The following is a 16,538-nucleotide window of genomic DNA, read 5'->3' as shown; positions in this document are numbered from 1 at the left end:
TCACTCCGCTGCGGCTTCCGGAAATACCCGAATCCCGTTCGCTCGTGTTCGGCTCCGTGAATTCATTGTATGTAAACAAGGTCAAGCGTTCACTGCAGTATTCACCCTCCACACTCCCTGGACGAGTTTATCTCTTGAGATCGATCCATCGACACCGATACAGCAAGCACACAGGTAGGACGATCATTGCGAAGACAAATATGTTGAAGTGCACGCTGGTTTATTTCCATAAGACTATTCTTGCAAAAAACATTCTTATATACGTCATGCAAGAGGAAGCATGGCATTGTTTACATATGTGTGCAGATCATGATGCAAAGTGTGTTGTGTTGACTGTAAAGGGCATTGCCTCATTGTACATGATGACAGATCTTGTGCAGTGCACCAAAGACATGTGTCTGGACTGCCTCGGTCATAAAAATGGTATTCCTTATGCAATAAATGTGTGATGATATATAGTGTTTAGAGGTGCATCATTATTAACAGATGTGCACAAAATTATTGCATGTATGGAAATCATGAGAATAAAAAAATGCTAGAAAATGCTTTTCTGCCTTCAGATTTAAACAGTGTCATATTTTTAAGTTGATAGACTTACAAAAGTATTTTTGCTTCTTTGTTCATGTCTTTTCATTACATGTTAAACTGTGTTAGAGTATCTGTTTGGATAATCCTCCACAAGACCGATCACATGCTGACTGTACCCGCGGATCAGAGCTTTGCGTGTGTCTCACGTTCCTTGTCCACTGGCTCTTATCTATATTTATATAATAGACACATAGGAGACTGAATGCCCGAATAATGCATGTCGTGTAAACATCAGAACGATTGTTTATCATACTTTTGACCATGTGGTTTGTACAAAATAGGTATTGAGGTCAAGGGTAAGGTGTGACTTTTTTGTTTTTGCTTAGGTCTTATATTTCTGCTTAGTGTTTATCATTTATCTGTTGTGAAAGTGTTGGGTTGACATTTATTTTCCTGCATAAGTGTTTTTAAATCAGCAAAAGAACCAACAAGACTAATATTCTTGGATTGTTCTTTCTCACTTTCCGGTAACCACAACATTTTTTTGAAAGGTCAAGACGTTTTCAGGCCAAAATGATGCTGTTATATTTTCTCTTCAAGGATTTTTTGAGGGCCAGCCAAGATGATGCAGTGTCTTCAGTTCCTGGTTGAACCAACTAAGAACGTCACCATCAAGTTTAAGGTAACTTCTAACTTCAACAAGCTTTTTTTGAAAAACAAAATGATAAAATAGCACTTTCAAGCTATGAGTCAGAGAGATTTTCTGCTTAAAGTGATACTTCACCCAAGTCCCAGTCTTCATTTCCTCTCCTTCGAGTTGTTCCAAATCGGTATAAATGTCTTTGTTCTGATGTACACCGAGAAAGATATTTGGAAGAATGCTCGTAACCAGAGAGATCTTGACCCCCGTTGACTCCCATAGTAGGAAAAAATACTTTCTCATTTTTGTTTGTTCTGTTGAACACAAAAGAAGACATTTTGAAGAATGTAGGACAGCAAACTGGGGCACTACCATTGTATTCTTTCCAACTATGGGAGTCATCAAGCATTCTTACAAATATCTTCCTCTGTGTTCATCAGAACAATACAGATTTGGACCAACTTGAAGTAATTCGATTCCAACTTTTTGGGTGAAGTGTCCCTTTAACTGGTCAGAAGAAGTAGAACACGCATGAGCCGCAATTCAATGAAACGCTCTTTTAGCTTGCACATTACCTCCATGAACAACCTTAAAGGAACATTTAAGCAAAAAATAAACACGATTGACTCATTTACACTCATCCATCGACGCAAGAGGACGTGTTAGACAGAATATCTGAGCAGCTCTTATGAACCCTTATGAAAATAATCACAGATTTTTTAATGGCCAGGAGTTTCTTAAGAAGTCGAAGAATGAGAAGCGAGAACCTCTGGATGAGAGCCAGCAGTTCATTGTGAATCTAGCGCAGGATCTGCGCAGAGTTTGTCAGGTACGGACACAGGTCTACAATTAAACATCCCATATGATGATGATCATGCACATAGTCACTGAGACATGAACTCATGGATGTTGTCATGATGGTTGTAGAGATCGGAGGTGTTGGATCATATCTCCAGCTGTGAAGACGTTTGGCCCATCCTCACCTGTAGGGCCGTCATTCTGGAGTGTGCTTCTGTGTTAGAGAGCAAGGTACTGAATGTTAAACTTCATCCCGATTTTAAAACATCAATTCATTTTTCAAAGGGCGATGCAAACAACCGATTAGAATGTATTGTGTGTGATTACGTGTTATCATATGTAGTAATCATTTAACGCTATCAAGTTCTTCTGAGAAGTTACTGCAATATGATGTCTATTTAAGAAATTATGATATATCGAAGAGAATTGTACGTATAGTAACCAACTCGCATCATTCTTTACACAACATGTACAGTTGTGTGGATTTGGTCCAATGAGATTTTACTGTGGGCAGGGCTGCCCATAATGTCAAAAGGAGAAAGTGATTGACAGAATGTCTTAGCACACAATGCCAGTTTCAACTGGTTAGGACTAAAAACCTGAACATGGGGGAGTGCTGGTTCACTTGATGCCGCTGCGTTACACAATGGCTCCCCCTGGCGGAGGGGCTTCTCATTGCAGTGCATTCTGGGATTGCATATTGTGAGGACACGATCAAATCGGACAAAACCAAAGCCTAGTTCATCCAGAGCTAGAATCTCATCCTGTATTGTTGTAGCTGAAGAGACCAATGCAGACAGACGGATGGCCAGAGAGAAGTGACTGGAAAGATCTGACTTTGACCAGTGAGCAGGACGTTGAGAGTGCCAAGAGAGTCATTCTGACCTGGACCAAAGATCTGAGAGCCCAACCTGAGGTACGCAAACACTAATCTTACATCCACAGCCTTTTTATAATATGAGGACAGGTGCTAATAAACTGTAGATGTATTGGTGTAGACAGTCATGCGTTCGCTCTCACTTTATAGCAAAGTGTGTGGCCTGGAGAGCAGGTGGTTGTGGTTTTGGATGATTTCGAGGAGCACTGGAGAAGAGGACACATGGCTACTCTTCAGTCGGCCATGGAGCTGGTGTTGTGGGCTCTCCTCAACAAAGAATTAGACAAGGTTCAGCAAAAACAATTAAGTCCTATCATTCAGTGCATTGGCGGCTTTATTGTAACAACAAATGTATTTATTTGTCTTATTTCTTATTTCGTTTGTGTAGGAGAACATTCCCCAAAAGTGGCTAATGTGGAAACAGAGGAGCCAAAAAATCGGTCAGATCATCTCTTTGGTGTCCTAAATACAGTTTCATGAGAAATGTAATATAGTGAGTAGTATGTGTCCGGGCATTTTACGCAGGGTATTCCAAATGCCAAATTCCTAGTATCTTTAAAATGTCTTTACATTGTTGTATTTTTATTTCATTTGTATTTCGTGTTTTTTTATTCAGGTGCCACACCCTATATTCCTCACACAGGTGAGTTACCTGCGTTTGGTCTGTCTACCTGAATTTATATTTCAGACAACTTTAAAGGGAGTGTTTACACAAAAATACAAATTCTGTACTTCTGCATTCTCATGTCATTCGAAACCTGTATATTACTTTTTTTCAAACACAAAAGAAGATATTTGAAGAAACGTGGTTTTGTGTTCATACAATGGAGGTCAAAGTCCAGTGTTGTTTGGTTACTAACATTCTTCAAAAAATCTTTTGTGTTCTCCAGAGGAAAGAAATTCACACAGGTTTGGAATGACATGAGGGTGAATAAATCATTTGAAGGTAACTGGAGAGTAATAAGACTCACATTAATCTGTTTTCTTTTATTCAGTGTGGGACTGGATCTGTGATGTTGGAGGTAAGGCATTGGCTCTGTTCTAAAATTTGGTGAGCATTGTTGTCTAGTGTCTTGACCGCCAGCCCCAACATATAACTCAGGCAGCAACTATTACCATGTTGTCAAGACAATGGCAAAATAATCTAATAATAATAAAACACATTACGTACAACTAACAGTTTACTTAATGAGATTAATTTTAATTACACAGTGAAATCATGTTGTCACTAGACCAATGCATTATGGGATTGCATGTGATGCAGACTTAGAATATGGCCTTAAGATGCTATTTTAGAAGCAATATTTTTGGAACAGCTAGATCAAAAGCATGCCTGTCATGTCCAAAGTAGGCTGTTGCCCACATTCTAAAAATGTTGGGTTATTTAAAACCATCGTTGGGTCAAAAATGGACAAACCCAACTCTTGGGTTAAATTGACCCAGAATATGGTTTTATTTGACTCGACAATGGGTCAATTTTAGAAATATAAAGTAGTAATAGTAAATATAGTTTATTAAATTGAAAGCTCTGCCATGTTAACTCTTTCCTTCATAGTGAAGGTGACTCTTGATCTGGACACAGCCAACCCTGACCTGCTGATCTCTGAGGATGAGAAGCGCATGCGCTGCGGTTTCGACCGCAAAGACGTGCCCAACTACCACCAGCGTTTCGACGGCTGGTGGTGCGCAGTTGGAACCGAAAGTTTCAGCTCAGGTCGCCATTACTGGGAGGTCGACGTTGGAGAAATGGACTGGCGTATAGGCGTGGCCAAAGAGTCGGCCTTGCGTAAAGGCTTCAAGTCCCTGAACACCGACACCGGTTACCTGACCCTGCTTTTAGAGCGCGGCACTGAGCTGAAGGCCCTGACCGTGCCGTTCACTTCCCTGCCTGCCACCACCCTTCCCCGCAAGGTCGGAATCCACCTTGACTTCGACGCGGGCCAGCTGTCCTTCTACGACGTGGAGAGACGCTCTCACATCTACACCTACAACGAGACATTCGATGATAAGCTTTTCCCACTCTTCGGTACGGTGGAGATCGTGAAAGACCTGGTAATCAGATCGCCTGGGGACAGGAGCCACTGCGTGTGTCCCGGCATTTGCCTGTGGGCTTGAGACCTCTCGGGTCGAACCAGAGCTCAGTGCTTAATATCTAGAACAGTGGTTCTCAACCGGTGGATTGTGATCTAGGGATGACACATGTTTTCTGATGGCCAAAACGGCAGTAAATCCGAACAATAAAATACAGCTGACAATATTAGGGACGGATCACAATGGTCAAATAATCCACCATCCATCTAGAACCATGTTAATGTTGCTATGGTGATATTTAATCTATGATCCATTTAGAACTATTGTAATTTATCCCTGCAGTTTGTGTCATTTTAATAATTTTAATATTATTATATTGCACTTGTTTCAGGCATTTTTGTGTTGTTTTGTACGCTAAACGATATCAGTAGCGTTCCAACCTTGTTCAATGTAAAATCTTGGATTTAAGCTAACCCAGTTGAGAGCCACTTGTCTAGAGGTCTTATTAGCATTAGCAGCAGAATAACTGTTAGTTTGTCACTTAGTGATTAATTCATAGCCATACATAATTCCATCCAAGTATTGTAAGATCTATTTCGCTACTGCTTCTGTACTGCACCTTAATACAATGTAATCTGTTCACCTGCCCTGTTCGCAGTGTCATATTCATCTGACAATCCTAAATCATGTCAAGACAATGCACTTTATGTGAATAAATGAATGACTTCAAGTGTGCTGTAGTGTGTTTGCTCTTTTTTTCTCATATAGACGGTTTCTTCTCAACAACATAAACCGACGTTACTGCGCATGCGCACTTTTGTGACCCCAACTGAACTTCCGGTACACTCACAAACAACAGAGTGCCTAAAGATTTTTTTCTGATAACAGTAAAAAAAACCGAGAAGAACCCCTACTTGGCTAAACTTGTCTCTCCAATATTTTGAATTTAGACTGCGATACCAACCGCTAGATGTCAATGTCCAATGTACAGTTTGTTTAAATACGACCAAACAGAACCCAAGCAACAAATGTTTATTTAACTAAAGTAACATACAACTAGATTCAACAAATCGTTTGTTTAATACAGTTATTATTCAGTCAAATAATAATATACTGTAAATTAAATTAAATGTAAATACTTAAATCATGTTTGTGAATGTGTCCTGGATGTTCCGTTGGGGAGGTGGTTGTCACAAAAGTATGTTGTTAAGATGAAACCATCTATTTAAAAGCCAAAATTCTTTCAATATTTCAAACCTGTATGTTATTACCTACAGTCATTTCCTGTAGAGTCCAGTAATTTTGCACAATTTAGATATTCAAAATATTTGCTCATATATTTGCAGCCAGGCCAAAACAAGTACACTATGAAACACAGTCAGATTTTTTAACAGGTCATTCCATTTATTAAAATAAAGAATTCAACGCTGATTTGCTGCTATATAGTGATTGGATGGATAATGATCTTATTTTAATTTAAGAAGCACTTGACATGCTATTGAATATTTTTTTCACACCTCATTTATTCGCTTTTAGGGTTTAAAATACTGTAATATGTTTTAATGAATATAAATAATAGTTAAGTTTCTCTTTCATTTCACATCCTGTTTCACATTTTTTCACCATGGTATGCACGATACCAAAACTCTCAGTTCACAGTTCAGTATCTTTAATATCTTGGCATAATGTTTCCAAAGTTTAAAACAATCCCACAAATCACTTGGAGGAGTATTTAAAAATTCACAGTAGGCCTATTCCACATAATCCAAAATGGCCGACTTCTTGTTGAGTGGAGCTAATGGATGTGAGTCAACGCTCTTTACGATATGTAGAAAGTTTTTGTGCAATGAAGATGACAAGCTGTTTGACATCATCACGTCGATTTATTTTCAAACCGACTTTCTTTATTTTTCCACTGTATACTGTATATACATAATGTAAATGATGGCACACAGGCAAAGAAAAACACATAAACATGTTTAACAGATACGGTCTCTTGTGTACATGTCACCGGACCCAGTGTCATCCCTTCTTTATCTCTCTCTGATAAAGCCACATGACTTTCTGAGTGTGCAGTAACTTCCACAGCAAGCTCTCCATCATCATGTCATGGTTGGCATAGTGAACCAATTCTCTGTGCACTTTGTCATAATAATGATCTGAGAAGTCTTTATAATTATCTGTGATGAAGCCGAACGCAGACACCTGAGCGAGAAAAGACACGACATGTGTTTCCAGGTGTTTAAATGCATCTCATTTGAAGATCTACTTGTGCACCACAGAGAACATGCGAAACATACAGTGGCCCCTTAAAAGTATTTGGACATGAAAACAAAATATCAAACCAACTGGTGTCATATTTGGTGATTTTTAGTGCATGTGTGGAATTCACTTCATCTCATGTTCACAGTTGTCTTAACCACAGGTGTAGTTCTTCACAATAAAGAAAGTAAAATCCTGTATTCTGCCAGTCAGCACACTGTACTGGTAGCATGAAGTCTCTTTACTTGTCCCTAGTATTGTTCAAGTCAAACACAACCATCAACTGGTTGTGTTCCGCAAGCTTTTGACAACCAGGGGCCTGTACCATGAACGTAGCTGAACAAACTCAGGGTTATAGGATTAGTTTTGGGTTGACGAAACCAAACCAATGTGACCAAGCTTTGTTGGGACCATGAAGCAGCTCGTTGAGTTTCTTTGTCAACTCAAGTTTGATCCTGAAGCTTAGTTTTCGCACATGAACCAGTGACGTCGGCATGGCAAACCAATCGCGTTCAAAATGTATAGACGGAGTTCTGAATGTTTCTCAGGAAATAATTATGCGCAAATATCATTTACACACAGTTGTGGTCTTGACTGGTCTTGAAATAAAATCCAGAGACTAAGTCTGAGACCAATACATGACCGAGACCAAAGACAATCGAGACCGATCAAAAAATGTTCTTGAGAACGGTCTCCAGACCAAGACCGGTCTCGAGTACTACAACACTAGTGTCTACCTCCATAGGTTACAGAAGATGTGAACAAAATACATTACCAGAGAAGCTCATTACAAATAAAGGCGGCTAAATAAAATGTAAAAAATATATGTGAATTTAGTAGTCAGGTGAAGTGTACATGGAAAAATCTGAGGCTCATCTTAATCCTGACTCTGGTTTGACTGAGGGCCATGTTGAAGTGGTTCTGTGTTGACACATAAACTCCCACCAACAGGCTATCAAACAGTCCTGTCATAGAACAAAGAAGGGAAGATTGTATTGAAGTTTAAAATAGATTGTTGGTCACATATTTAATTCCTTTAAAGGGTTTTGTACTGTTCCCTGTTGACTTTACCTTCCTCAAAGCACTGACACGACCAGTGTTGTGTTACTAAAAATGTATTACTAGTTACTAAATACACATTCAATAGTGTAATTAGATAACGGTACAAATGACTTTCTCCAAAAAGTATTTCATGACCTATTACTAATTACTTTCTATATCCTACATCAACTTTGATTAGTAAAGTGATTCAAGGATCGACATGACGGCTCTTTTAATTCATTCAAATAAATCATATAAAACTAACTAAATAAAGAAGTGTTATTAACTGACCGACGTATTGCAAATGTGAAAATTATACATCAAGCATTTTTGTCAATTCCACGATTGCACAAACACATCTATTACACACAGTATTTAGTTTAATTACATCAGAAGTAACCGTAAAATAGAAAAAACTTTTGAGTATTCATGCATTTGTGACCTCAAGACTTGACTACTGTAATGCGCTACTAGTGTTTGTCCTGCATCATCAATAAACAAACTACAGTTAGTTCAGAATTCAGCTGCCAGAGTTCTAACCAGGTCCAGAAAATACCATCACATAACCCCAATGTTATCAACCCTTCACTGGCTACTTATTAAGTATCGTATTGACTTTAAAGTTCTTTTAATCACTTATAAAGCCTTAAAGGGTTTAGCCCCTACCTACCTAACAGAGCTTCTATCACACTACAACCCATCACGCTCTCTAAGATCTCAAAACTCAGGACTTTAGATAACACCTAGAATAACTAAATACACCAAAGGGGGTCAAGCTTTCTCATACGTAGCACCTAAACTCTGGAATAGCCTTCCTGATATTATTCGAGGATCAAACACACTCCCCCAATTTAAATCTAGATTAAAAACACATCTTTTCAGCCAAGCATTCACTTCATGCAAAATATGCTAAATAAACCACCTGGAGATGCTGACATTAGATATTATTTACTAGAATAATTTAATTTACTATATAAAACACCATGTACTGTGTTTTACCTTTTTTGTGTTTACAGGTTTCTATTTTACTTATATATTTGTCTTGTATTAGACATTATTAAAAATAAATTGCCATTGTAACGTGCGGTGTGAATTAGTTGCGTCACTCATATGTAAATTAGCTCACAGCTGATTGGTTCAGTTTCAGCCTGCTCCCGAGCATGGCGATGAACATCGATTCAAGCTGAGTTACTTTCATGGAACCTAAAACTGAGTGTTGGCAGTCCTAAACTGGCTAGCCACCTAAACCGGCTTCATGGTACAGACCCCAGGTGTCCAGATACTATTGATTTACCATTTAAAACCTAGCCTAGCACCTATTGTACTATTGCTCTTGTATGACATATCGCTAATTGCTCTGTCGCTTTGGATAAAAGCGTAGATGTAAATGTAAACAGTACGTTTGAAAATTGTGTGAGGCCACTTAAGAGACATTATAAAACCACTGTAACAGTAAAACAATCAAATATAAAAAACTATATGTTTTTTTATTAAAGACAATAAAGACCTGGTCACAGGTGTGTAAAGCGGTCAGCAGCATGAGTGCACCTGTGCTGGGCATGTACAAATCCCTGTACATCTCCATCTGCGGTGAGTTCAGAAACCTGACAATCAAAGAAGCATTGCATGAAAGACAAGAAATACATCTGACAAAATCTCTTTGTAGTTTCATGAATGTTAGCAATACTCACCTATTAGTCACATACTGAACGAAGTATGGATGAAGCATTCTGAACTCATTATTATCTCCAAAATAATCTGAAGGACTGTTTAAAACAAATGAACACATCAGATAGTATGCTACATTACATTACATTTGAACAAATGATCAAAAGTGGTAGAAAGCCTTGTGTTAAATGATTCAATTCAACTTAAAGGTCCAGATAGTAATATCTAGTGGCAAGGTTGTGAATTGCAACCAACCGCTCACTCCTCCCCTCCCTTTCCAAACACTACGACGGCTAAAAGAACATGGCGAATAACATGCAAGGGGATCCATGGTGTGTCTAGATAGAAATAGTTCATTCTAAGGTAATGAAAACATAACGCTTCATTGTGTAAGCTCTTTATACACCTCTGCAGACATAGCTATGTATATTATATTGCTTTCTATCAATAGATCATCCCAAGAATTAATTAATGTAAAACCGCACGCAACATACTGTATTCTTTAGACAAACTGCATTTTGATGCATTGTGTATCATAATGATATTGTCATGAATCGGTAGGAAGAACCCAAGTGCAGGCAGTGGTTGAACAAAAGGGGTGAACAAAAAACGATTTAATAACGATAATAAATACATAATGTAGAATGATTTAACAACGAAAATTCCTCATCAGATTGTCGTAGCAATATAAAACTAATGACGTAATATGGATTACGTCCGCATGCCTGGTAGGACAATCTGACGGGTGGGATGAAATTTCAGGACACAGGCAGCCATTCACTTCGATTGAACGGTTACCATACAAAACCAGTGCAAGTGGATGGATACTGCAAACAGCTTTTCTTTCAAATATATTTTGTGTTCTGCAGAAGAAATAAAGTCAGACAGGTTGGAAATTAAGTAAATGATGAAAACATTTTCGGATGGACTGTCCGTTTAAGGTTATTAATGACGCTGCATGATGTGGTTGCACCCACCTGTCACCTTCATCCAAACCTGACGGTACAGGCACACCCTGAATCGCAGCTGCCACCATCACATAGTCACGAATTTCAGCAGGGATAAAAATATATCGGATACCCTGCTGATACAATGACTAAGATTACGGGCCACACCTTTCCATATGTCATCTTCAAACCAAATAATATTTATTGCTTGCTGATAATAGGTAAGTCCTCGATTCTGTGTTTACCGGGTAACGTGGCACCTTGGTGAAGCCATCCTCGTGATAAGCTGAAAGAGAGTTCTTGAGAGAGTTGATGGTGAAGCCATAGAAGGATGTCTTTGTACCAACATCCTTCTCAAAACCCTTGATTATAGCCCCATTTACCCTAAAGACAAAGATAAATGCTATCATCATCATCATGAATGACTGCCATTACATTCTAGTATCAACAGAAGAAATTTCAGTTTGTGGATTGGCAAAATGCCATTGAAAATAATGTGTAAAAGTATAGCGGTCAAACGATTAATCGCGATTAATCACATCCAGAAAAGAAGTTTGTGTTTACAAAATACATGTGTACTGTGCATATATATTTTTTATTTATGAAGATGTATATATTTGAGAAAATGTTTGTATATTTTAAATAATTTATAAATAAATCTCAATATTTTCTAAATATGTATAAATGTAAGTGTATGTTTTAATAAATACAAAATAAATATGAGCAGTACAGATTCCAGTGAGGAAATGTTTCTGCTAAAAGTACCTCTAGGAATATTATAAGTCACAGCTTAAATTATTTTTCTATAGAATTCACAAACCTGAAAACATAGTCGTGACTGTCTATGAGCTTCCCTTGTCCCGATCCTCTCAGGATCCCCCCGTTACCCACCACAGCACAACGCACACACTCATGTGAAGTGTTCCTCTCGAACAGACGACTGGTAGACGAGTGCCAAAGAAGAGAAAGAGTCTTGCCTATCACTGGACAGAAACGGTTTGAGAACACTGGTGGTTGCAATGCTTGTGTTTGTCAATAGGGTTTGATTGTGTCAGTGTATTAAGGATTTACCATCGTGATCCAGTTCTTTCCATCCATACGGCAAAGGTGAGGTCTGGAGTTTTTCAAAGGTTGCGTGAGTAAAAGTTCCTCGCCACTGAAAGACAGGCACCTTAAACTTAAAGTGTTTTTTATTGTTGTTGTCTTTGTTTACGGTGTTTCTCAGGGAGCAGGCAGGTACTGTCTGAAGAGGGATATCAAAGATTTTATCATTATTATTTTATCATTATCCATCCTGTATGAAGTGTAACATGTAGAGCGTTAAACTCACCTCCTCTTCAATGTTGTCAGTTTCAATCCAACTCTCTTGAGACTCTAAAGCAGCCCTGAAAGAGAAAAACATCATTTATTACATTTGTAAATGTAACTAAAAATCTTTGTCCCAAGGAAATCAAACTCATGACCTTGGCATTATTTTTGTTATATGGTTTAACTTCATTGAGTATTTAGCTGCTGCTATATCCCATTACAAGATCATTACAAATACTTATAATATATTACATTTATTATGTCCAACATTGATTACTTGCATCGAATAATAATTAACACTCCAAGGCAAGGCAAGGGAAAGAATACAACAAGGCAACAGGACCACAAGAAGACAGGTAGGTAATACAAAACAATTCAGCACAGGACAGCATAGGATAATTAACAAGCCAGGTGAGGGGAATGAAACACTAAAGGGAAGCTGACGAGAGTACGAAAGGGGCGGGGCCAAAGACGAGACCGGAGAGAACGCACATTACATTGTGACCGACTATTATGTGTTTCTCTCCACACAAAACATGTGGAACTGTCATGATTATGCCCTAAGACTAGAAAAACCTGACAAGATATGGCAGAACCATGACACAAAGGGCAGCCTTGACGTAATCCTTAAAGAAGAGGAAACCTTGGAGATGTGTGCGAATTTAAAATTATACAACTATCTTTGTGTATCTATTTCTTTGTACAACATTTGAACAATATTTATGAGTTTCGAGGGAAATCCAAAAGCCTCTAAAGAATTTATAAGGAACTGGTGCTTTACAGGGTTGAAGTGTTGCATCAGACTTGATTTCATCTCTATAATCAATATATTATTTTACAATAGCCCCTATAGAGATTGACATCACGCCGTGTTGCATGCTGGGTATCGCGGCCATATTTGTAGGTGATAGCAGCTCTTTTCTGCTAGTTGAGTTCAGTTCAATGTTGTTCCGTTTGACTTGATTTATTCATATTTTCCACTGCTCTATTTCTCTTCATACCACTGTACGCAAAAGCAAGGTGAGGGCCGTAGTAAGACAAAACAATCACTAGTAAACAACATCCGAAGATGGCAGTGCCTCCCCAGCATGCACCGCACCATGACATCGATTGACAAGCTCAATACAGAGTGTCTTTGCAACTTCTCTGTTTTTTGGTTATTTTGAGAAGCTTTGGCAGACATCTGTTATGCAACGATTTTTTTAAATATACAGTATTTGCTTTGTAGTGTGGAGGGGGCCCTTGCCCCATTGCCTTTGCACAGGGACTGAGATTGTGACACTCCTTGTTTGATTGCCGCCAGCGTGTAGGCCCTATGTGTCTGTTCAAGGCCATAGGTATTTGTTCGGGGAGGCTGAGACCGTTGGACTTCGAGGGTGTGCTCAGGTTTGTCATGAGCCGACCGGAGCCCAGGGTCTCAACACATCCGTGTGTTGCATCTCCGTTGGGCCCCATCCCTGAGGGTCTTGCCCTGAAGCTGGGGGTGTTGACAACCACCGCGCCCTCACCCTCTGCTCCACCACCAGCTAGCCTCCGTGGTAGGCGTGGACGGCGGGAGTCGTGGGACTCCCCGTCCGACTCTTCCAGCATGGAGATAGTGGGGTCCCCCACCGCTACTCTGCAGCCGGCCACACGTCCTGTGAGCCGGTCAAAGAGGAAGAAGCAGAGGAGAGTGGCACCATCCTGTCCTGCCCAGCAGCCGGTATCCAGCCCTGCCCAGGCGTCAAGTCCGGTGGTCCCGTCAAGTCCGGTGGTCCCAAGTCCTGCACCCAGTCCTGTCCAGCCGGCCTCTCAGCCGGCCTTCCTGTCATGCCCTACCCCTTCTAGTTCCTCCTACTCCAAGAGAGGTATCCCTACCATGCCCAGGCCTTCCTACCCCACCCCTCCGCCCAGCTCTAGGAAGCAGGGTCCTGTCCCTCCTAAGTCCCCACCCAGTTATTATGTTCCCAAGTTTGTCCCACCCATTCCACCTCCCCCCTTCCCATTGATGTTTATTTTATTGTCCAACCCCAATCCCTTTTTAGTCATGTCAGCCCTGCCCCTAATGTGTTCTGTTCTGTGTTTATGGTGTCTGTCCTCCTGTCTGTCAGTCTTGTCATGTTTAGTGTGATCTTGAAGAACTCCTGGAGGAGTTCTTTAAGGCGGGCGCTCTGTCATGATCCTGCCTCTCCTTGTCTTGGTTTTCGAGTCTTGTGGCAGGATCATGTCAGTCCCATGTGTTTTGTGTGGAGAAAGAGCATTGTTTTGGTTTAAGAAGCCATGCTCTCTCTCCAGTGTCGCGTCCTTTAGTCCCGCCCCCTTGTTTCCCCGGTAAGCGGTCCATTAGTGTTAGTCTTGTCTCCAGCCCTGATCCATCTTTCCCTTAGTGTTTCAGTCCCCTCACCTGCCTCGTGCAATCCTCCTGTTAGCTTTCCCTTAGTGTTTCATCCATGTCACCTGCCGCCACTCTCCCTGTGTCATCAGTCCTTGTAAGTGTTTCCCCCTATCAGCCCCAGTTTCCCTCTGTCTGTTGTCGGTTCATTTTGCATTTTGCACACTTTTGCACATTTACCCTAGTCTGTCTGGATTACCCGTGTTCCTGTTCCTGTTCAAAGTTTGTGGATTATTGATTTATTATTCTAAGGACTTGGTTTGTTTTGTCCCCTTGAGGGAGGCTTTTGTTTACTGTCTTGTTTTAGTTCATGTTTTCCCCATCGAGGGTCTTTTGTTTTAATAAAGTTTTGTGATTTATATCAAGTCTGCCTGCGCTTGGGTTCTGTCCACACACCCTGACACCATCGCTCTAAAAGAAAGGCTACAGCATCTTAACCTACAACTTGCTTACTAGACCCCATACCAACTAAATTATTAAAAGCGTTACTACCTGTTGCAATTCTTTTGCTTTTTCTTTCCTTTTTTGTCCTATATTGGTGTAAATGTTGTTTATCGTATGCATTTCGGAAATGTTCTATATTCTAAGGAATGTATGTTTGCACTTTTGAAAGACATTTCTTAAATAAAAATAAAAAAGGGAAACTGGGAGGCGGCCAATACAAACCAGAACAGATTCGGATAGATTTAAAATACAATATTTTTGTTTTGTATAGTGCCATTTAGTGATATTATTTTAACACATACCTGCTGCCATAGCCAAAACAAAACACGGACGACAGCTGTGGTTAAACACAATAAAACGAGACAATAAACATCTCAACAAATCTAACATAGCCATTAGGAATATATATATTTAATATCTTAGTATAAAAATACTTCGTAGCATACCTAAGCTATATCTATATTAAGTTCTTAGAACGTTAATTTTGGGTTCCCAAAAAAACTGCCAAAAAGGGAACCAAAAACTAACGTTAGGAACGTTCTGTGTTTGCTCGGTTATTATTATTATAATCTCAACACACCTCTCAAATACTGTGATCCAGTCATCCGATGAGCTCAGAAGATTCCAGCAGAGAAATAAAACAAAAAAAGGTATCAAACAGAACCGCAGTTTTGTCATTCGAGAACACAGCGATCGATAAATACATGTGAAAACAACCCATGTCCTGTTTGAAGAGGAACAGGCCAGTGAAATCGACGACATAACAACATCTGAAGAGTCCAGAACTGTGAAGTCAGTGAAGCCTCCCAGCCCACATCTCCTGCAGTTGTCATTGTAGCAGAAGAACAGGAAAATTCACTTGAGGTTGCACCTGAAATGACAATGATTTGAATAGCATGCGTTGTGCTGACGTCATAATTAAATGGCCAGTCTATTCAAATCTGTTCACAAATAAAAAAGATCCAGATAATTCAGCTTCTGTCTTTTGATGTGTAGCTGGTTTCTTTAAGACTATTACACTTAAAAAATACTGTCGCTGCTGTTAGTTTTACTTAAACCATCCATGTATAAAGAATGCAAGTAACTGAATTAACAGAAGTTAACTTATACTAAAAATGTAGATCTGTCAGCTTTACTTAACAAGTGTTTGACTGGTCAATTTAACATTGTTGAGTAGAATGGAAAACCCAGTAATATTGGCCCTATTGTTGAGTTTACTTCATATAAACAAGTTATTTCAAGGTGATTTTCAGTTCCCAGCATTATTTTGCATAAAACTTACATTTCGTGTTAATTTAAGTGTTTTTCAGTAAAGAAAACAACTTGTTTGTGCTTAATGTTCATTTATCATTAGGTTTAAAAGAGTTTGTTGTATTTATTAGTTTTAGGGTTGCCATTGTTTTGAAGAGTGGTACATGTGCTTAGGCTGTGAGAGGTTAATGCGCACCCATGATGTCTATTGCATCATTCAATGAGCTTAAACTGTGCTAATGTCAGTACCGAGATGCCTCTCATCTGATCTGCTTATTGTGTTTTGACTTACAGTAAGTATATATAATATATGTATGTAACAAAAAGTACCATTGAGAAGGATAAATATTGAGTTTAATCAAATTAAAATGA

At 39.4% G+C, this 16,538-nt stretch overlaps 2 protein-coding genes across 2 annotated transcripts; one reads left to right on the top strand and one right to left on the bottom strand.

Annotated features, from left to right (window-relative positions):
* The first annotated feature begins 7 nt into the window (after positions 1-7).
* LOC306894731 (butyrophilin subfamily 3 member A3) lies at positions 8-5,613 on the top strand. Its single transcript, XM_079457470.1, has 10 exons — positions 8-174; positions 1,129-1,210; positions 1,899-1,997; positions 2,096-2,197; positions 2,745-2,882; positions 2,994-3,131; positions 3,232-3,283; positions 3,460-3,486; positions 3,839-3,865; positions 4,399-5,613. Exons 2-10 carry the CDS (start codon positions 1,151-1,153, stop codon positions 4,956-4,958), a joined length of 1,203 nt encoding a protein of 400 aa, XP_079313596.1. The 5' UTR covers positions 8-174; positions 1,129-1,150; the 3' UTR covers positions 4,959-5,613.
* Positions 5,614-6,740: 1,127 nt separating this feature from the next.
* On the bottom strand, positions 6,741-15,740 carry LOC306894263 (alpha-N-acetylgalactosaminide alpha-2,6-sialyltransferase 2-like). Its single transcript, XM_079456663.1, has 9 exons — positions 15,496-15,740; positions 12,123-12,177; positions 11,864-12,035; positions 11,613-11,775; positions 11,038-11,176; positions 10,823-10,926; positions 9,869-9,943; positions 9,685-9,781; positions 6,741-7,079 (listed from the first exon to the last, which is right to left on the bottom strand). The coding sequence occupies exons 1-9, from the start codon at positions 15,675-15,677 to the stop codon at positions 6,897-6,899; spliced, it is 1,170 nt and encodes a 389-aa protein (XP_079312789.1). The 5' UTR covers positions 15,678-15,740; the 3' UTR covers positions 6,741-6,896.
* Between the last annotated feature and the right edge of the window lie 798 nt (positions 15,741-16,538).

Source organism: Barbatula barbatula, assembly GCF_947034865.1.
Source record: "Barbatula barbatula genome assembly, chromosome: 5".
Classification (NCBI taxonomy): Eukaryota; Metazoa; Chordata; class Actinopteri; order Cypriniformes; family Nemacheilidae; genus Barbatula; species Barbatula barbatula.
The sequence above is the reverse complement of the archived record's forward strand: the minus strand, read 5'-3'. Positions and strand labels throughout refer to the sequence as shown.

Coding starts and splice junctions, on each gene's coding strand:
- LOC306894731 (XM_079457470.1), top strand. CDS start 1,151: ATGATGCAGTGTCTTCAGTTCCTGGTTGAACCAACTAAGAACGTCACC. Junction 1,998..2,095: donor ATCTGCGCAGAGTTTGTCAG/GTACGGACACAG, acceptor TGATGGTTGTAG/AGATCGGAGGTGTTGGATCA. Junction 3,284..3,459: donor ACAGAGGAGCCAAAAAATCG/GTCAGATCATCT, acceptor TTTTTTATTCAG/GTGCCACACCCTATATTCCT.
- LOC306894263 (XM_079456663.1), bottom strand. CDS start 15,677: ATGTCGTCGATTTCACTGGCCTGTTCCTCTTCAAACAGGACATGGGTT. Junction 11,776..11,863: donor GAAAGAACTGGATCACGATG/GTAAATCCTTAA, acceptor GTTTCTGTCCAG/TGATAGGCAAGACTCTTTCT. Junction 9,782..9,868: donor GTTCAGTATGTGACTAATAG/GTGAGTATTGCT, acceptor TTTGATTGTCAG/GTTTCTGAACTCACCGCAGA.